Source organism: Morus notabilis, unplaced genomic scaffold (genome assembly GCF_000414095.1).
Source record: "Morus notabilis unplaced genomic scaffold, ASM41409v2 Scaffold1445, whole genome shotgun sequence".
In the NCBI taxonomy this organism is placed as follows: domain Eukaryota; kingdom Viridiplantae; phylum Streptophyta; class Magnoliopsida; order Rosales; family Moraceae; genus Morus; species Morus notabilis.
The window spans coordinates 260,507-281,852 of NW_010362731.1; the positions used below are offsets into that span (position 1 = coordinate 260,507).

The 21,346-nt window shown below is 38.4% G+C and overlaps 3 protein-coding genes across 4 annotated transcripts in view; 2 read left to right on the top strand and 1 right to left on the bottom strand.

Moving 5' to 3' along the window:
- The first annotated feature begins 1,700 nt into the window (after positions 1 to 1,700).
- LOC21393936 (PLASMODESMATA CALLOSE-BINDING PROTEIN 1) lies at positions 1,701 to 4,274 on the top strand. 2 transcript variants are annotated; one of them, XM_024168584.1, is made up of 4 exons: positions 1,701 to 1,774; positions 2,628 to 3,194; positions 3,612 to 3,654; positions 3,753 to 4,274. In XM_024168584.1, the coding sequence occupies exons 1-4, from the start codon at positions 1,729 to 1,731 to the stop codon at positions 3,952 to 3,954; spliced, it is 858 nt and encodes a 285-aa protein (XP_024024352.1). In that variant the 5' UTR covers positions 1,701 to 1,728; the 3' UTR covers positions 3,955 to 4,274. The 2 variants fall into 2 exon arrangements, with proteins under 2 accessions (XP_024024352.1, XP_010100992.2); XM_010102690.2 differs by having other exon boundaries at positions 1,719 to 1,774; positions 2,637 to 3,194.
- A 572-nt stretch (positions 4,275 to 4,846) lies between these two features.
- Positions 4,847 to 7,211, bottom strand: LOC21393937 (cold-regulated 413 inner membrane protein 1, chloroplastic). Its single transcript, XM_010102691.2, has 6 exons — positions 7,000 to 7,211; positions 6,739 to 6,873; positions 5,803 to 5,898; positions 5,513 to 5,577; positions 5,310 to 5,379; positions 4,847 to 5,214 (listed from the first exon to the last, which is right to left on the bottom strand). The coding sequence occupies exons 1-6, from the start codon at positions 7,158 to 7,160 to the stop codon at positions 5,049 to 5,051; spliced, it is 693 nt and encodes a 230-aa protein (XP_010100993.1). The 5' UTR covers positions 7,161 to 7,211; the 3' UTR covers positions 4,847 to 5,048.
- Positions 7,212 to 10,238: 3,027 nt separating this feature from the next.
- Positions 10,239 to 21,346, top strand: part of LOC21393938 — a 15,943-nt gene continuing 4,835 nt past the window's right edge. Inside the window, exons 1-8 of the mRNA XM_024168567.1 lie at positions 10,239 to 10,299; positions 10,478 to 10,575; positions 11,635 to 11,864; positions 12,814 to 12,981; positions 13,479 to 13,848; positions 13,955 to 14,098; positions 20,247 to 20,399; positions 20,491 to 20,607. Coding sequence (XP_024024335.1) covers positions 10,239 to 10,299; positions 10,478 to 10,575; positions 11,635 to 11,864; positions 12,814 to 12,981; positions 13,479 to 13,848; positions 13,955 to 14,098; positions 20,247 to 20,399; positions 20,491 to 20,607 — 1,341 coding nt within the window. The remainder of the gene's footprint in view (positions 10,300 to 10,477; positions 10,576 to 11,634; positions 11,865 to 12,813; positions 12,982 to 13,478; positions 13,849 to 13,954; positions 14,099 to 20,246; positions 20,400 to 20,490; positions 20,608 to 21,346) is intronic.

Consider the following 21,346-nt stretch of genomic DNA (forward strand, 5'->3'; position numbering starts at 1 on the left):
CCCTCTCATAAAAAGGGCATAAAAATTTATGCTCTTTCTGCCCGTTTAGTAGCGTTTTCAAAATAGTTTTGTTTTGAGTGTGAAAATGAAAATAAGAATTTTTTAAGAATGATATTGAGACTGTTTGAAAATGCGTTTTGTTATTTTTTTTTTCTTAAAGAGTGTTTTAGGTATAAAAAGATTGAAATTGTTTGGGTATGTTTAGAAAATGAAAATGACAATGTAAAAACAAGTTTCAATCATTTTTTATAGCTTTAACAAAAACCATTTTGATCACTATATTTTGTTCTCGTTCTCATTTACAAAGTATTTACTATCCAAACATTGTTTAAAGATAGTGAACGTTTTTGTGCCTTAAAGGACGTCCAAAAACATTTTCAAAATAAATGAAAACAATACCAAACAATTCCTACCCCCACTGTCTTTCACTGTATATCGAACTCAAATGGTAGAATTCTATGAGGTAAGGTAAAACTAAAGAACTAAGTTAAAGGGGTAGATTGCCTAATTTTCGTAAATTTATTTAGTTGTAGTAATAGTATTTTCTAACAATAGTCTAAGTGTTACATCAAAGTGGGAGAGTGAGTCTGTAAAAGGTCTGGCAACCAAAGTGCAAATACAAGTATTTTCTAGAGAATAGAATAATAACAAGAGTAAAAGCAGAAATTTAACAGTATTTATGACAGGGCATAAATCTTCATATCCTTCGCCAAAGGGTTCTAGAAAAGATTCAAGTATGTTTTGATTGAGAGAGAGAGAGTAGAAGATAACCTATATTTAAAAAAAGGAGAAATTAAAACGTAAAATATGAACATGGCTATGGAGACAAGGGGAGTTTTTCCATATGGGTATGTCTAGGCTGAATCAAAACGCCTTTGAGAAGATAAATCTGAATGTTGGTTCCCATATCCCATTTGTGCACATTACGCCAACTAGTCTAATCAGAAAGCTATATATGCTTCCTTTATAGATGAGTAAATTGTTACCATTTTGGGCAACTCAGAAAACTTTGTGCATGGTTCATATACACTTGTATGTATTCCTTTTATTTATTTATTATATAGTTTTTGTCTACAAGGAATCATCTACTTTTGCTAACCGTTGGGCAGGTTTCAAATTGTTGTGTACTTTGTATTTGAGAAGCTGAAAGGAGTTAATAAAATAAAATAAAATAAGATAAAAAAGACCAGGGGACAACATTCCTGATTACAAACTACGGGATGTTAACAAAGAGTGAAATCTCTTCATACCCCAAATTCTTTAGCTTTTGATTTAGTACCATAAAAACAGAGAAAGTAAGAAGTGCCAAACATTGGTGAGTGTCAACATAAAACAAATGGAAAATCTCATTCTCAGCCAAAAACATCAGATTACATTCCCAACAGATCACTGTTTGGCATTTCCCTTTTCATGCACCTTTTTTTCTCTTTATGCACCTTCTCTTGCTTGCACTTCCCAACTATCCAATTCCTCCTTTCTCAAGTTTTCTTATATTCTTCACTTCTCTCTTCTATGTTTCTCTCTCTGCGATCCAAGAAAGCTATGATTCCTAAAGATTAATATTTAATAAATTCACTCAGAATAAAGATAAAAAAAATCTTCTTTGCATTAACACCATTGGTGCTTCCCTTATTTAGTATAATATCTTAGCTTCTCCATTATAGTTCTAAACTTGAGAAAAAAACAAAACAATTCAGCACCAAGTTATTATAGAAGAAGCTTGAAGAGATGGGTGTTTTTCCTCTGTTTTTCTTGTGCCTTCTCTTCATTTCAGGTGATTTGCGTTGCCTTAAAAGCTTTTGGTTCTTGCCTGGATGTTTGATATCACGTTCACAAAATGTTCATTCTTGGCACTAAATTCTTGTTTTTATATGCATACTTTTTTTCCATATTGTTATTGGTTTCATCTTCAAAATTCCATTTCTATGATGGGAAATAAACGGTAATATTAAGAGTTCAATTTTCTGGATATGTTAAAGAGGTGCACCAATGCTGAATATTAATAATAGGATGAACATAAATACTTCTGGTTCAGAAACTCGTTGGGAAAAAAAGAAATGGAGAATTGGAGAATACTATTTCAGATCTTGCCCTTCATTTATAATTGTTTCTCTTTTGAAATGTCGTTTTCAATTGTTTAGAAATACCTTGAACATAAGCTTGTAATTTAATATGTTCTCCTCAGAAAATTTTATTTATGAATCATGATATTCATATTCTATTAACATTAAGCTCTACTTCAACATATTGCTAATTTCAATATGTCAATTGAATCGATCTGCATTCTGTGAAGCTCAGAAATAAAAGCGATAACAGAGTAAATATATGCATCTTTGATTGTTCGTTTGAATTTCGGCAACATGTATATTATATATACACACACACACACACACACACACACACACACACACACACACACACACACACACACACACACACACACACATATACACATAGATATATACACACATATATACATACATACACGCACGCGCGAAGGTTTAAAAAATTTATGCAAATTTCTGGTGTTTCATATGACAATTAGACATCATATCAATATTACCAACTACTTAACATCTTCTCACTAGAGAAATAGGAAATAAAGAGAACTTGCAATTTTTTTTTAGTTTCTTCAGGTCCAAGTAATGCAGAAAAGCCTCCTCCGAAAGCAATCCAGAAATATGAGGTTATGGGCAATCAAGAAGATCAGATACCTTTTTCAGATTCAGTGTTCACCGACCAGTTGGACACAATTCCTGTTGTCAACCCGACTCCAACTACGCCAACTCCAACTACGCCAACACCGACCTTCAACTCCCCACCAACACCGACTACGACACAACCAACCATACCCCCACCAACACCGACTATGACACAACCAACCATACCCCCACCAACACCGACTACAACACAACCAACTCCAACAACACCGACCACAACTCCCGTGTCATCTGGTGGCAGTTGGTGTATTGCGAGCCCAACAGCTTCAGACACCGCTCTACAGGTAGCCCTTGATTATGCTTGTGGCTATGGAGGTGCAGACTGTTCTATACTTCAATCCGGGGCGAGCTGTTACAACCCAAACACGGTCCGTGACCATGCTTCTTACGCCTTCAATGATTACTTCCAAAAGAACCCGATTCCAACCAGCTGCAACTTTGGAGGAACAGCTCAACTTACCAACACTGACCCAAGTAAGATCCTCCACTGAAAACGGGTTCTTATTATTCGGACATGTTATTCAAGTATCCGTTTAGAACGGGAATTCAGATCTTACCTCTGTGGTTTATTGCTCCCGGAAGCAACTTCACAAAGAATCCTTCCAAAAGGCAACTTTTGCTTATTTTAACAACAATGTTACTAAACTGCCCATCAGAAAAGTGTGTATTTTTTCAACTGCAGAGCTCTTGCTGAATGTTATGGCCACAGGCCACCTTTAACTTCTCAACTTTTTACCAGAACTTTTAGATCGAATACCAGCTTTTTAACTACCCTTCCCAATACGATTTCAAAGTCCCAAGTTTGTCCCATCACTCTATTTGTGCTCCATTGCCTTGAACGGATATGGTTTAGATCAAGCTCTAAACAACCTATCTGTCTCTTTATTGCAGGTAACGGTAGCTGCCGCTATGCATCACCACGAACGGCACCCAGGTAAATTCTCAAGACGGCCTCCATCATCATTTCTATGTCAAAAGACGCAAAAGAAAATCTAATCCAATATTTACGGTTTTATCTTTTTGCAAATGCAGCACAACTACATCCGCCAACCCCACCCCTATGATGCCACCACCAGTAGTTCCAACCACTCCAACCTTTGACACACCAACTGGATCTTCTATTTACGGTTCAGAGCCTGTAGGTACCCCCAGCTCAGCTGTCTCTATCTCCTACTGCAGAACATTGTTATTCATCACAGCTGGTCTATTGGGGTCAGCCATAGCAGCAACTTAGCAGTAAACAGAAAGAAACTACTCCAAGTTATTCTCTGTGCAAGAGAAGGCAGATCATTCACTTGGCAGCACACTAGTTGAAATTCAACGAGGCAAAGAGAATTCGAGCTATTATGTTCTCTCAAGGCCTCATTCTTACCATTTGAGTTATTTACTATATACTTTATCTATGTATACCTCTTAGTAGACTAAGAAGCCCTAGGGAGAAAACAGAAGAGGAAAGAATAGGTTCTTGTACTCATAGGCACATCGTTATTCTCTATGCAGCAATAGCTCAATAAATTATTATACATCCCCATCAGACTTTAGACAAATTTTCTACTGAAGAGGCACTTAAAATTAGCTAGCTAATAACTAATTAACTGACTAACTAACACAGATGGGCTTCCAGAGGGGAAAAAACTGACCAAAAGTAAAAAAATAAAAATAATAAAAAATAAAAAATAATAAAAAATCTTGAAATATCAGTTAATAGTTATATTATTGACCTTAACATGAACGGCAATTTCCGCTAACAAAGAAAGAAACAACAACAGATGAAGATTGAATGGTGAAATGCAGCTAGGTAGCGTAAGGAAATCGGGCAATAATGTAACCACAGGGTTAAGTTAATTGTCCTGTGATCACAAAGGTGGCATTTTTATCACAAAGGTGGCAATGTTTTTTCCTTTTTTTCTTTTTTTTTTTTTTTCCTATGCTTTATAATAACGTAGTATCATCCTATGACTCAAATACAATTAACATTGAATGCTTTTACTAAAGCAACCGATCATTCATTATACTTCTTTTATTTTTCTTTGTGGTAACTATTAGTTGTTTGATTGTTTGAAGACTGTTCCATACGTGGAGTATAATGTGAATGCAAAATGCACAAGTTGAGGCACTTGCTCATATTAAAAAACAATAAAAAAAATGTCACATTTTAATATTATCTATAAAATCTGATAGTATTCTTGCAGAAAAAGGGGAAAATACATCTCACACGAGAAATAAAACATTAGAATATCATGACCGTTCTCATGGTTATTTCCTAGCTACATGGGCTAATACCTTGCTATATTGACATAATAGAACTCGCTACGTATGTACAATAGACTAAATTAGAAGCAAAAATGACACGACAGTGATACCAACGATGGCTGAGGTGGCAACGATTGCACCTTGGTCAAATGCCCTCTTCAAACTTCCTGCTCGTGAGAAATGCTGGTAAGCCAAATACGCTGCAATCACCAAGGATATAATAGCACCTTCTTGTGTTCCCCTGTCAACGAAGAAAATGAGAAAGGCAAAAAACTAAGAAGCACACAAATAAGCCTCACAAAAATTGGTCTCTTTAGTCATAAACGAGACACTTACCTTAGGTTCAAAACTTGATAAGGCGCCACAATTACTAACAGTAACCCTAGAAATGGCAACTCAAGCTCACCTGAAAACATGAGAGGCCCAATTTAGGATTACTAAGAAGGAACAAAAAAATATCTTAAGTCAAAGTCAGAGCAAGGCACAAAGAAATGCAAATGCCAAATACATAAACAAGTAAATGAGGCAGGTCAACTTACCAGGAATATAGAAGAAGAGGCGAACGAGAAGAGCTAAGAATGCAGTCCAAATACCATATTCACCCCTGTAATACAAACTAACCTAAATTTACCAAGGCATAAATCCAATCAAAATTTATCCACATGATAATACTTGCAGGTTTTTCTTTTTTTTTTTTGGAATAATTACAGGGAAAACTCAATTCAATTCAACATACTTTTCTTTTTCCTGATAAAAAACCATGGTCTGATCTGATTTATCTCATTGAAAGAAAACAAAAACGGGAGAGGAGAATTTCTAAAAGGTGTACTTAATCCATGCGATGACGCTTGCTGGTGCTTGTATCGCAAATAATGGAATGATGAAGGATTTCTTAATGGCAGTGCCTCTGGCAAGCATCAAAATCCTGGAATATGAATTAGAAGATCCATTAATGCATAGTTTACATATCCATCATTTCTCAATAGAGTATATGACTTCGTTAATAGGTACATTAATGAAGTGTATATAATGACTGTTGAAGGAAACGGTTTACTCTAAATGCAATTAGACAACAAGCAATGCAAACTTTGCAAAAATGAAAAAAGGGTATGTAATTGGAGGGAAAAAAAATAAAAAATCCATAATCTTAAACGGGGATCACTCTTTTTTCATAAGGATAAGGATAGGGCGGTTCATACTTGCTCACAAGTTACTCCCATTATTTTGATAGTTTAATCCCACAAACTAATGAGGACTACTGCAAGGTTCATACCTAAATCTAAAATAAGTAAAGTAACTCAGTCACTCAAAGTTCGATTTTAATCCCAAAATACTCAAAAAAGAAAAATCAAGTCACCTTGTTTCAAAATCCATATCCCCAATACAAATCACGAAAAAGGAACAGGAGAGCTACGGTTAACAAATTGTTTAATTCAAATCGAATACACACTCTAATGGATTATTTTTTAATAGATATCTAGTCGATTAAGTCGAATAAATACACACACAAATAAATATATGTACGTGTAATAAAATAATGATAGCAATGATAATAATCTAAACTGCTTCATGTTGAAGAACTTTAATCTTTTTGAAAAAAATTTCCAGCACCAACCTAAAAAATAATTATTATAATTACTATTCAAAAAAATAATAATTAAAAAAAAAGATATTGCCACGAATATGCTCGTACGATTATGCATTTGATAATTTGATACAAATATTGATACGTCTTCCATAGTTAGAGAAAGATCAGAGAAATTACGCAGAAGAAACGGTCGAGATCCACTGGAGATGCCGCACAGACAGAGGCGCAGCGTAACACACGGCACCGGATCCCCTACTACCTCTCTTCTTCGTTTTCATCCCCCTCAAAATTCCCTCATTTCCAAGCAAAAATCTAAAAGAAAAAGGTCAAACTTGTCAAAACAAAGCACAAAAATCCTCCATTAAAGAACCTCTTCGCCTTGCGTCGAGATTCCAAAAGTGATCAGAAATGAGATAAATCGATCGGAAAATTACCGACCTGAGGCTGAGAGGATTGTATCGGAGCGAGCTTGAGGTCTGAGCTCGAGGAGCGAAGTCCAGTCGCTCGGCCTGCCGACGGAGAGAGAAAGCAGGAGTCTTTCTGCTGTAGAGAGAGAGTGTGTTCGGCCATGGTTTACATGTGAGAGAAAGCGACGCCATTTTTGCCTTTCTTCTTCTTCTTCTTCTTCGTGTCGTACGAGAGAAGTCGAGTCTGAGAAAGTATCTAGAATCTAGATTGCCGTTTTGGTGCTTTTATATTCGAATTTTTAATTTCAATTTCATTACAACTAAAAAATTTTTAAAAAAATTACATTTAACTTTTTTATTATAATTACGTGTACGTTTAGTTCACTATTTGAGTTTTAAATTTGAATTAAAATATAATTTTATATGATAATTTTTTACTATAATAAAAAAATTAGATACACTGTTTTTAAAAAAAATTTATTATAATAAAACTCAAATTTTAAACTTAAACTGGTAAAATAAACAGAGCTTAAGAAGATGTTTAGTTGATAGATTTAAAATCATGATTTAAAATTATTCTCAATTTACGTGTGTTTTTTTAAGAAAAAATATTATAATAAATTACAAACCATGATTCAAATCATAACACGAATTTTTAAACCAAACGCACTATAAAAATTCTCATATTTTAAGAACCCAGGCAGGTGCTCAGAATGAGACAATTCTACTGGTTAATAACTACTATCCGCCTAATTCATTTAAAATAAAATTTGTATTTAAAAAAAAAACTAAAAACATCAATAAAAAAATAAAGATAAAAACAAAAAAATATCTCAAGTAAAAGAGAGAAAAAAATTATAAACAATATAATAAGTTTTATAAATAGTTTATTTATAAAACAATTTATAAAAAATTAAATAATTTATAAATAATTTATTTTTTAACGGTTCTCAAATTTTTTTACTTTCATTTAAAAAACAATTTTTTTATTTTTTATGAATGTTATGCGGTACATAATAAAGGGTGATTTTATTTTATTTTGTATATTTTATTTTATTTTAATGTAATTTTAATTTATTTTAAGTTTTTAAAATTATTTATAGCATTTTTTTATCACAACAATATTAGAAATTAGGCGAAAAAAATGTTAAAACGGATAAAATCATATCACAGATCATTTTAAAATAAATAAAGATGACACCAAAGTCAAAGGGTGGTCCCCTTTTTCCGTCTCTTTCAGTAACATACAAGACTCCCATCTCTTGCACGTGGGGCCCACACCATTCTCTCTCTCTTCTCGCGGGACGGACCACCCCACTCTCTCTCTCTTTTCACGTCATCTCCTCTCTTCTTTTCTGCGGGACCCACCACTCTCTCTCTCTTTTCACGTCATCTCCTCTCGGATTATACAATAGTTTTTTGTACATAATAGTTCAATTACTCCGAAGATTACGGGGTTGTTCTTTTGTATGTTTGATTTAGAGTGATTTAAGTGATGATTTTGAGTTAAGTTTAAGTTATAATTTGAGTTAAAGTTATAATTTGAGTTTGTGTTTAGATGTACATATTTGAGTTATAATTTAAATTTGTATTTGGGTGGGTCAAAACTTAAATTTGTATTAAGATAGTATTTTAATAATATCTCAATGGTGATGAAAAATTTTAATAAGGTATATGTGTGAGGTTTTATTCGTCTTTTCGTTATAAATGCATAGAAAAAAAATCATCTCAATAAGAATTAAAACGAAAAAGTTATGATATTTTTAAGAATAGAAAAAATATTGTTCATTAACTTGAGTTCGAGTTTATGAACTCGAGTTGAAGGGAAAATTTGAACTCAAGTTTAGCCCCAAACTCGAGCTTAAACTCGAGTTCAAACTCAAATTTTACAAAAAAAACATAAACTTAAATAAAATTGTAACTCGAATAATTTTTTGAGTTTTGTTGCAAAAAAACAACCCTATAGATCATCTCATTTTGAACCTACAATTGAAAATGACATAAAATTGATCCTAAGCTTATTTGAAATTACAGTTTGATAATTCTATCAGTTAAATGTCAATTCTTTAACGATTTAAACGTGCAAGTTAAATTTGTTCTTGACAATAGAAATATAATAAATTTAAACAAAATAAGTTTTTAAAAAAATTAAAAAAATTATAAATATTTTTGACTCATTTAATTCATGTGTTTAAGTCAGTAATTTTAATTGTGAATTTAAATTTTACAGAGAATCATTAATAAAAACTTTTTTGATTTAAATTTTGTACGAAAAAAAAACCATAATAAAATTAAAATCATAATTTTAAACGTACAAACAAACGAACCATTTATTATTTTAACTAGAAGTATCACATCTGTCTTTGCTCACAATGCTTGCATCGCCATCCTATATAACAATACGGATTTTCATATTTGTGTCGTTTTTTTTTTTTTTTTACAAAGAGTTTATCCACTCCTGCGTCGGGGTTTCCAAAAAGAGAAAAAACAAACATCGCAAAAAGAGTGTCATTAGACAACAATTTTAGTTTAGAGAATTCCTGACGAGGTTCATGACCATATAAATTTTTTGATGTGAAATATATAATTAATATTTATATTTATATTAGAGATGATCTTAATATTAAATAAGGGGAAAATTTACAGTTTTAGTATTATACGTAGCTTAGAAATGTTTTCTCATACCTGGAGGGGTATTTCTAGTATTTCAAAAAAAAATTAATAGTCAACTTGAATGGCCAGTTCAATATAATTTTTTTAAAAATTAAAAATGAATTAATTCTGATTACGGGAGTATCGCTATAATATTCGTAAAACACAAATGGTGTGAGTGTAATAAGTCTTAAATTAAGGGGTTGTTTGGTTGGAGGATTCGTACCCCGATTTGAATTATAATTTATGGTTCGTTATAGTATTTTTTCTCATAAAAAATATACATAAATCAAAAATAATTTTAATATCATAATTTTAATTCATGAACCAAACGTCTCTGATGCTTTATTTTACCATAAAGCCAATACTTGTTTCGTTTTAAACGACAGGAAACTACTAAACGAGAAACAACGACATGTCGTTTTGTTGTTATCATTAGAATTATCCATCAACATCATGTCGTATTCTTGGAGAAACGACAGCAGACTTTCACTTAGCGCTCTCGCAGTGGCTCTGTCTTCTCTGTTCTCTCTCTTCCCCTGCAATTCACAATTCTGGTTTTCCCGGCACCCTATGAAACAATTTTCTCTTTTCTTTCGTCTGCCGATTTAATTATCAATGGAGCCTCAAACTTGTGATTCTGAAACAGAGGCTCAGCCTATGGATTCCGATTCTTCAGGTGAAATTGAAAGCTTCTCTCTCTGTGCCACGATACTTTTCTCCTGTTTATCTCTATTTTGTTCATTACCGGTTCTTTTTCTAAGAATAGTACTGATAAAGATATTAACTTGGATTTTCTTATCTCAAGGTTTTGGATTTTTCTTTTCTTTTCTTTTTTTTTTCCTTTTCTTTAGCAGGTTTTGATGAGCTCAAACTCAATGAGTTAGTTGGTAAAGGTTCATTAGGCCTTGACGAATGGGTTTCGCTCATTTCGAGGATCGAGAGAACGTGTCCCGTAAGTCCAATAGATCTCACTTACTAAATTACTGCATTCCTTTAATTTTTATTTTCTATTTTGTTTCTTCTCAATCTTCTATGAAAATCGTCTTTCAATTCGGAGGGAGTTGATAACTGCGAGTCACGTTTTTTTCCCCTTAATTTCTTAGTTCTGTTTTCTATATGAAGAATGCTAGAGGGCATCGGTGAATAGAAGGTTGGTCCTACGACATGGGACCCATTGATGGGTCTCTTTGTTAGTTGTAGTGCTTAGTATCAATGGTGCCTCATAGCATGTTTTTTCCGATATCATGGGATCATGACCATAAAAATTGAAAAAAAAAAAAAAAAATCTAGTCCTAAGACGTATAAGGCCTGTGATTTGAACATGGCATCGGAACCATACAAGTTGAGGTGGAATTCATAAAGTAGTGTATGAATGTTCATAGTTTAATTTGTTGCAAGTTATGACTTATGAGGCCTAGTTTGCGTCTGGAAACAAATCACATTGTGGCAAGAGAGAAAGAAAACCAAAAGGGTGTAAATGAAATATCATAAAATGGGATCACAACCTTTTATTTTTGAACCTTGAAGAAAATCTCTCGGGATCCTTTATTTAATAATTTACAGGGTAGTGTTTATGAAGCATTTTGTTTCTTCTTTTTTTGATGGGGACCCACCTTTTTACGTAAAGAAACAGAAAGCTTAGAAAGCTCAGGAAAGCTCAACTAAATTAAGTCATATTTTGTTCACACACAAGTTTAACTCCAAAGACAACTACTTTAGCCCGTTCCAATATGTAAATGGGGATATACCAATTGAATCTCAGTATGTTAATTGGGGTTTAACATTGAGTAAGAATCTGGCGTTCCAAATTAACGGTAAGAATCTAGCGTTCCAAATTAACGGTAAGAATCTGGCGTTCCAAATTAACGGCAAAAAGGACCTAGAGGGCTGACTAATCTATCTGGTTTACTGCCACTCGCTACTAAGTTATTGCATTCCTGTGCGCATAGGTAGATAGTATGTTTCAATGGAAATTTATGCTGTTCTTTTTTTTTTTTGGGTGTTACTGCAGGATAATGTAGAGAAGATTCGTTTAGTTTATGACTCATTCTTGTCTGAGTTTCCTTTGTGCCATGGATACTGGAGAAGATATGCTGATCACAAGATGCGCTTGTGTGCTGTTGATGAGGTAGTTGAAGTTTTTGAAAGAGCTGTGCAGTCAGCAACATATTCTGTTGCTGTTTGGGTTGACTACTGTAACTTTAGTGTGTTAACTTTTGAGGATCCATCTGATATACGCAGGTAATTCAACATTTAGAATGAAAAAAGAACTTTACATGATGTGTGTATTAGCGTTTCTTGCATCTGGTAACATCAATGGATGTCAATGACAAAAGTATGTTCCGGATATGTGTTTAGAAAAATAAGGAAAAGAAAAAAAGAAAAAATCAATCGGGTTCAAATTTTCACGTTTGTCTTCGTTCATTAGTTTATAAAGGTTAAACTTTATATAACTTATTAACAATCTAGAAGATCATAAAATTCCTCTGCTGAATGGTGTTATAGAAAACTGAACTTTGGAAAATGTTTGATATTCTGGGGCTTAGAGATAGAACAAGCTTTTCTCTGCACATGGATTAAATCTAATTTTTCTATCGAGGTATCTGGAGACAATAAAAACTCCATAGGCCATTTCTCGCCCAATTTCCCATAGTTGTAAATATCATTATTAAGTTTCTGGCGGATCTTTGAGTTCATTGATCACGCTTCTATTGAAATTATTGGCTGGGGATGGTACTTTACTTTTGGACGGGTACTGAAAGCAGCACCATTTGTTTGTTGAATCGGAGTGAAGTCAAATGTCGATTGCACTTGGAAGATTGGGAAAGTGACTGTGCCAAAATGAAAAAATTGACAATATATAATCTATGTTCCTATATGCGTACATGATAAACACATGCACACACATTTTTCTAAGTTATTCTCTTGAGGACAATTGCCAAAGAAATGTTTACGGGTTATGAGTTTCTCCAATATTTTCCTTTTTTAATGTGGATAATTAAGTGGATGTGCACATGTGCTATTGTTCTGTTTAATGTTAAATGGTTGGCTGGTTTAGCAACTCAATACCTTTTATTCCCACTTTTCCACTTTGTTCTTGCTCTCTAGTTCCTTGATCTGCTTTCTTACTGGGGCATAAACAATATGAATTCAAAGTTGACTAATATTTCTCTCTTCAAAATTTTGGCAGATTATTCAAAAGAGGCATGTCATATGTTGGTAAAGATTACTCATGCCATTCTTTATGGGACAAATACATCCAATTCGAGTTATCTCAGCAGCAATGGAGTTTGTTAGCTCACATTTATATTGAAGCACTTAGATTTCCTACCAAAAAGTTGCATCATTATTATGAGAGGTATGATCTTGTTCTGATAGTTGCGTCGTTATTATGAGAGGTATGATCTTGTTCTGATTCCTTGAATGTCGATGTTTATGGAGAGGGAAGGGACAGGAAACAGCTTTGAGACCGTCATCGTCAATGTGACATTTTAGACACTGCATGGCAGTTCTGAAATCACCTCATTATGACTAACAAATTATCCCTTAGATTGCTCCATCATTTTTTACGTACATGTTTTTGGTGTAGTTGTTATATTTCTTGCTTTGTCTAAATAACTGCTTCATATCTTGGCCAATAGATCTCAGAAAAGACAGTAGTATCTTTATATATATATATATAAATGGTGAGTAGTCTTTGTTTATTTATTTCTCATTGTATGTTTTTTTTTTTTTTTTCCTTTTTTCTTTTCATGGTTTGTTGCTTGTGGCATGCTGTTTTGCTATCAGTTATCTTCCTGTCCAAGCTTGTTTAACCATGGAGTAAGCAAAGCATTAATTCCATATTTTCTTCAGTTTTAAGAAGTTAGCTGCATTATGTGACAAGGAGTTAGGATCTCAAAGCAATTGTTTTGTGGATTCACTGTCAGAATCTTTGCTTGATGATAAAGTTCCTAAAAGTTATGGGGCTAATGAAATTTCTTGTGTTATCAAAGACCTATTTGAGCCATCTCTCAGCTTGGATAGGTCAAAGATGCTACTTCAAAAATATCTCTCCATCGGAATGCGTTTATATCAGGATGCATGTGATCTCAATGAAAAAATTAGCACTTTTGAGACGAATATAAGGAGGTCTTACTTCCATGTTGAGCCTCTTGATGTTGATCAATTGGAGAATTGGCATCACTATCTGGACTTTGTTGAGATGCAAGGAGATTTCGACTGGGTGGGCTTTTAATCACTTTTGCGCTTATGAAAGCTCCACTTACTGCATTTCCGTTATCATTTGTATTTAAAACTCTTTATGGGTTTTTTCTTACATTTCTTATCAGGTTGTTAAACTCTATGAGAGATGTTTGATTCCATGTGCCAATTATCCTGAATTTTGGATGCGTTATGTGGAATTCATGGAAATTAAGGGAGGAAGAGAGATTGCAAACTATGCTCTCAACCGAGCAACACAGGTTTTTCTTGAGGTCTGTTCTATCTATAAATTAGAAGTTTTGCTATTTATGAAAATTATGACTTCTTCCTCTTTCACCTACGAAACTTAGACTAGTTTTCCTCGTCTAAGGGATATTGGGCAATTTTTTTATTAGCTGTATTACTTTTGCTTTCCGTGGAAAAGTTCCATGAAACCTACCTTTTCTTCTCTAGTTAATGGAAATTAAACTTATGTCTTCAAGTACTATTAATTGAGATTTGTGGACTGGATTTACAAAGTTCCTAGAGGATTGATTCCGAAAGATTTCTCTTAGTGTTCCAAGAGTCCGTCACTGTTAGGATCCCCTCTTCCCTAGCCAGCACAAACACAGATTCAAGAAGAATTGCCTGAAAAAGTCCTTTTATTTATTCAATCTTCTGTCTCTCCGAAGAGAGGAAAATTACAGCAATGGAAATAAGAACAAAGGTAAAACTAGAACAATGGAGAATTCGAGGTTCTCCTTCCTCCCAAGATCTGATAACTGAATTCTCAATTCCCAGACCCCTCTCACGTTCCCCTCCCTTCCCTAGATAAGCTCCCCCTCCCCGCCCAAACCAGCTAACAAATTCCTAACCAACTTGCCACATCAACTCTCCCTTCCCATATTTCCATTTCCTACCCCCTTGTCTTGTACAATTGCTCCATGCCCCTTCCTCCAAGAGTAAACCAACATAACAGGGGGCCTAACAATACCACCCCCGCCTCCCATCCTCAACGTTGAAAGTGGGGAATTGTTAGCGAATTGCAGCCAGCGGTTCCCAAGTAGCCTCCCACTCATGTAGGCCCTGCCACTTAATGAGTACCTGTTGCTCCTCACGTCCTCCCACCCTGATTACCCGAGTCTGCAGAACTTCCTCCGGGCGAACGCACAATTCCAAGTCCGCGGACAGCTGCTCCGGCAAAGGCTGCACCTTGGAGGCCGCCCCCTTAAAAGGTTTCAACTGAGAAACATGAAAGACTGGGTGGATGCGAGCGGTATCCGGCAGGCGCAATCGATACGCTATAGGACCAATCTTAGCCACAACCTCAAAGGGTCCATAGAAACGCGGGGCGAGCTTCTCATTCTTGCGTCGAGCCAGGGACCGAAGACGGTAAGGCCGTAGCTTAAGCAAAACCAACTCCCCGATATCGAAATTCAGCTCCCGGCGTCGGCTATCCGAAAATTTCTTCATATGCTGCTAAGCGAGCAAGAGGTGAGATTTCAACAAATCCAACATTTCATTGCGAAGAGCCAACTGGTCCTCCACTGCAGCCACCGGGCTGGAAGTGTCTTGAAAGCGAAAAAGGGTGGGCGGGTCTCGGCCGTAGACAATGCGAAAGGGGGTGAATTTGGATGAGGCATTAAAGGTCGTGTTGAACCAATACTCAGCCCATGGTAAAAACGAACACCACAGCCTTGGTTTATCCCCTGCAAAGCAACGTAAGTAGCCCTCTAAGCAGCGGTTAACCACTTCAGTTTGTCCATCGGATTCCGGATGATAAGCGGAACTGGTACACAACTTAGTGCCCTGCAATTTGAATAATTCACGCCAAAAGCCACTCATAAAGATCGGGTCCCTATCACTTACTATGGACCGTGGAACCCCATGAAGCTTAACAATGTGTGAGACAAACAATGCAGCCACTTGTCTGGCCGAATAAGGATGAGCCAGAGGGCAAAAATGGGCATACTTCGACAAACGATCCACGAACACCAAGATGGTGTCAAACCCGTTGGACTTAGGTAAGCCTCCAACAAAATCTATGGACACATTGTCCCAAACCAAGTCCGAGATAGGTAAAGGCTGCAAGAGGCCTGCTAGCGAAAGTGCTTCGGACTTGTTCCGCTGGCAAACCTCGCAGTGTGCCACATAATCTCGAATGAAACGCTTCATCCCTCACCAGAACACTACGGCGGACAGCCGCTTGTACGTACGCAAGAATCCGGAATGACCCCCAATCACTGAGTTGTGGAACTCATGAACCATCCGAGCAATGCAGGGAGAATTGGCTACCAGGACCAGCCGGTTCTTAAAAAATAATAGTCCATTTCGTAACGAATAGCCATCCACGAACTCAACGTCTTTGAGCTTAGCAATGGTTGTGGCCCACTCCTTCGTTGTGCGCTGCTCCAAATGGATGGCCTCCAAATCCCCAACCTGGGGCATGGTTAAAGCGCCAAGTGCCGCATCCGACCAGTCTCCTCGCCTAGACAACGCGTCAGCCACCTTATTGGCCACTCCAAGCTTGTACTGCACCTCAAAGTCATAGCCGAATAACTTGTACACCCACCGCAGCTGGTCGGGAGGAAGTTGGCGCTGACCCATGAGATACCGCAAACTTTGCTGATCAGTTCGGACTACAAAATGTCGCCCCAGTAAGTAGTGTCTCCATTTTTGAATTGCCAGCACCACCCCCATGAGCTCCCTTTCGTAAACAGACTTTACACGGGAAGCAGGAGCAAGGGCCTTGCTGAAAAACGCGAGAGGCTTGTCCTCCTGCATCAGAACCGCCCCTAAGCCTTCTCCGGACGCATCCGTTTCGAGCACAAAGGTTTTAGCGAAATCCGGAATTGCTAATACCGGGAGTTGTGTCATGGCGGCGCCTTCAGAGCCTCAAAGGCGTGGCAAGCAGCGTCGGTCCAGACAAAACCTTTCTTTGTAAGCAACTCTGTTAAGGGCCTGCGAGGATGCCATACCCCTTCACAAACCGCCTGTAATATCCTGTGAGCCCCAGGAATCCACGCACTTCTCGGGTGTTTCGCAGGGGAGGCCATGCCGTGATAGCCCGAATTTTAGAAGGGTCGGCCGCTACCCCCTGCGCTGAAATTAGGTGGCCCAGGTATTCTAACTGCTGCTGCCCGAAACTACACTTCTTATTAGCGAACAACTTCCCACGCTGCAAGACACTAAGGACAGTGGCCAAGTGTTGGCGATGGTCCTCCCACGAACGACTGTACACCAAAATATCATCAAAGAATACAAGAACGAACTTCCTGAGGTAAGGCTGAAAAATCCTATTCATGAGGGCTTGGAAGGTGGCTGGGGCATTTGTTAACCCGAAGGGCATGACGAGGAACCCATAGTGGCCCTCATGAGTCCGGAAAGCTGTCTTTTCCACGTCCGTTTCATGCACATGAATCTGGTGATAACCTGCTCGCAAATCCAATTTGGAGAACACCACAGCCCCATTAAGCTCATGTAGCAATTCATCAATCAACGGAATGGGAAACTTATCCGGGTTTTTGATTTGGTTGAGCGCGCGGTAGTCTACACAGAACCACCAACTACCGTCCTTCTTTTTAACCAGAATGACCAGGCTCGAATAAGGGCTGCTGCTCGGCTGAATGATGCCCGAGGGCAACATATCCATCACTAAACGCTCTATTTCCCCTTTCTGTACTTGCGGAGATCGATAGGGTCGAACATTCGGGGGGTCTACCCCTTCCTGTAGAATAATCCGGTGGTCGCGTTCCCTGTGTGGAGGCAACTCCGTAGGACTTTAGAACACTCTATCAAAGTCGCTCACCACTGTCCTCACCTCTTCAGGCACCTCCCTATCGTCACCGTCCCTTCCTTGCACCGAGAGTTCACACACTTCCACCAACACCCCAGCTCCTTCCGACAACAACGACCTCACTAAGGAACTCAACTTCACCGGGGCATAGCATAAGCTTGGGTCACCTCGCCAAGTTACCCATGTTGGCCCCGCCCGAAATTTCAATAGAAATTTAGACCAGTCGGCCCTCACTTCCCCTAGAGTACTTAACCATGTTACTCCAGCACCAAATCCGCCCCTCCCAATTCAAAGGGGAAAAAGTCCTCCACCCTATACCCCTGAATCCACACCTGAACCGCCCTACATACCCCGCGCTGTTTAAAACTAAGCCTATTGCCCACTAAGATGTTGTGACTTACCGTGGGGTCCATTGGCAATTGCAGCTCCGTTGCTACTGCTCCCGAGATGAAACTGTGTGTCGCCCCACTGTCCACCAACACCACCACCTCTCGACCACCAATTCTGCCTTGCAGCTTTAGCGTATTGGAGGACGACATACCGCACAAGGAGTTCAGGGACAGATCCACCTTGTCATCCAGACTCCCGTTGTCCAACTCCTCCTCCCGAGGTTGCTCCTGAATGGTGCCCTCCTCCTCCTCGGACGTCCCATCCGTGTCAGCCAAGATCAGCACCTGTAGTTGCCTGTTCTTGCAACGGTGACCCAGGCTGAACTTTTCGTCGCACTTGAAACACAAGCCCCGAGCTCGTCGCTGCTGGATCTCCTTCTCAGTGAGGCGGCGGGATGTCAAAGCTCCCCCCAACCCTGACCTCTGCCCTACTCCCATCCCACTTCGTAATCCTTGAACTCCCACCGCTTCATTTGGGCCCTTGGATCGAAGAGGGCTCTCCTGGGAGGGCAGAGAATGATTCGAGCCCTGAAATGGTCCCCCAACTCGTTCCCAAGCATCAGTCCTGAGCCCACGACCCGCCTGATACCTCCTAACTCTCTCTGCTGCTTCGTTGCGGGCCTCTACTTGCTGGGCCAAGTCCATCATATCATGTAGACTAACGGGCCTGTGCATTTTCAACTCAGCCGAATGTCCTCCCTCAGCCCATGAAGGAAAGCCCCTCTAAAGATGGCATCGGGCACTCCCCGCATCTGGGCTGCCGTTCCCTCAAACTCGTCCCGGTAGTCAGCTGCCGTTCCACGCTGCCGGAGTGCCATGAGTTGCTCCACTGGATCCACCTCTCTTCCCCGACCAAATCTCCGTAGCACCGCCGCCCGTAGTTCCCTCCACGATCCGAAAGGATCTTGGGCGTCGGCCCTTTGGAACCAACCCAATGCTCTCCCCTCCATGCGCACCGACGCCACCACCACTTGCTCATCCTCCTCGACATTATTGACGGCGAAATACCGGTCAGCCTGGAATACCCATCCCTGGGGATCCTCACCGTTAAATATAGGTAACTCTAACCTCCGCCCTCGGTGCTCCACTCGTCCCCTGGGCCCGGGGGCGAATCCCGCCGCCACTCGTGCCCGACACGCCGCGGTTCCTCCTCGCGTGGGACTGGGGGTGGTGAAACCAGCCGTACGTGTGGGACCAGCCGCTGCCCCTCCTGCATCCTTGGCGGAGCCGCCTCAAATCGTGGGGGAGGTGGTGGATTTCTCTCGAAGAACTCCGCCTGCCTGAGGAGCATAGCTTCCAGTCGTCGTACCGACCTTTGCACGTCATCCAGCTGAGCTCCCATCTCCGTTACGTCCTCCTGCAACTTAGGCAGCGGTTCGGTCAAGGCTTCAATGATCTGTAATGCCTCGTAAAAGGCATCCATCCTCTGTTCCAGCCGTGTTACCTCCTCCGGCTAGGGTCGCGCACCGGAGTTCTCTCCCATGGATCGTCACGTCTCTGATACCAAAATGTTAGGATCCCCTCTTCCCTAGCCAGCACAAACATAGATTCAAGAAGAATTGCCTGAAAAAGGGTCAAGTTACTTTTATTTATTCAATCTTCTGTCTCTCCGAAGAGAGGAAATTAAAGCAATGGAAATAAGAACAAAGGAAAAACTAGAACAATGGAGAATTCGAGGTTCTCCTTCCTCCCAAGATCTGATAACTGAATTCTCAATTCCCAGACCCCTCTCACGTTCCCCCCCCAGCTAACAAATTCCTAACCAACTTGCCATATCAGCTCTCCTTTCCCATATTTCCATTTCCTACCCCCTTGTCTTGTACAATTGCTCCACGCCCCTTCCTCCGAGAGTAAACCAACGTAACAGGGGGCCTAACAGTCACTTCCCAAACCTTTTGGTTTTACTTGATGATGCAGTGCACATGTGTCTTTCCCGTACTCTTCCATGCTACATCACTTGAACTATAATTTTAGTCCTATTACCATTGATTTATCTTCTCTTTTTTTTTTTTTGAAATCTTTTACTCTAATGCCAAATCATATCGTCCCTTAAGATTCCTTGAGTAGTACTGGGCAAATTGGCTGAAATCTAAACTCTCAGATGTATTTTGCATTTACCTTAAGTAACTGTAAATGTAAGACAACTCTATGACATGCTGAAGCCTGCTTGATCGCTTCTTTTTATAGGATGTCTTCAATCGATTGATTTATACATGACTGGAGATGTTTACAGGTCTCCTCATATGTTCATTGCAGAGAGTGCCGGTCATTCATCTTTTCGATGCCAGGTTTAAAGAGCATGAAGGCAATGTAACCGGTGCCCGTTCAGCACTTGTTCAGTGTGATGCTGAGTTGGATGTGAATTTTGTAGCGAATATAGTATTAAAGGCTAACATGGAAAAGCGTCTGGTACATCATTTCTGTCATCAGATAAAATGAATAATCAGCTTTATGCATTATGTAGATAATCACCGATATATTGAATTTCTGATATTGTCAGGGAAATTTTGTGGCAGCTTCAAATATATTTGAAGAAGCACTTGCAATGGCTGCAGAGAAGAAAAAGTTGCATACTCTTCGTATTATATATGTCCATTTTTCTCGACTTAAACACATGGTTAGTAAACGTAGTTTTTTTTTTTTTTTTTTTTTTTTTTTCCCTTCCTCTTCTTCTTCTTCTGTAAATCCTTTAGGGCTTGCACAACCTACTTTTCTGGAAGGGTTTTAGCAATTCTTTCGTGTATCTTTGTTTGCTAGGTTTAGGTTTTAGTTGTATAATTGATGTCTAATATTATATGTCTATTTCAAAAATTTTTACATTTTCCAATATTATACTTCACCATGCTTCTACAAAATTTGTCTTTCTGCCTCCCCATCAAAAAAAAAAAAAAAAAAAAAAAAAAAAACCAAAAAAAAAAAAAAAAAAAAAAAAAAAAACCAACTTAACAAAAGCGAAAACAAAAAAGAAAAAGAAAAAGAAAACATGAAAAAAAATAAATACATAAAGTAAAGAGGAAAAAGGCTAATATCCAAAATTGACAAATTTTAAGTTTTAATACATGGCTGTACAATCTTGCTTTTGAGTTTGAGACTGATAAATCTGTAAAACAACTAAATCTCATTCAAGTCTTATCTTGTGATAAAATCATATGCATTTCCTGTGTAGCATTCTTATCTGGTAAGTGTTCATAAACCCGAACAACCCGCAAACCCAACCCACCCCGCCCCAACCCAAGCCGAAAAAAATAACCCGCAGCATTATTTTTAAATTTGCGGCTCATTATACCTCTGGCTCGAAGTGTTTGGGACGGATTGCGGGTTGGGCCCATAACAACCCGCAATCCCCAACCCAACCT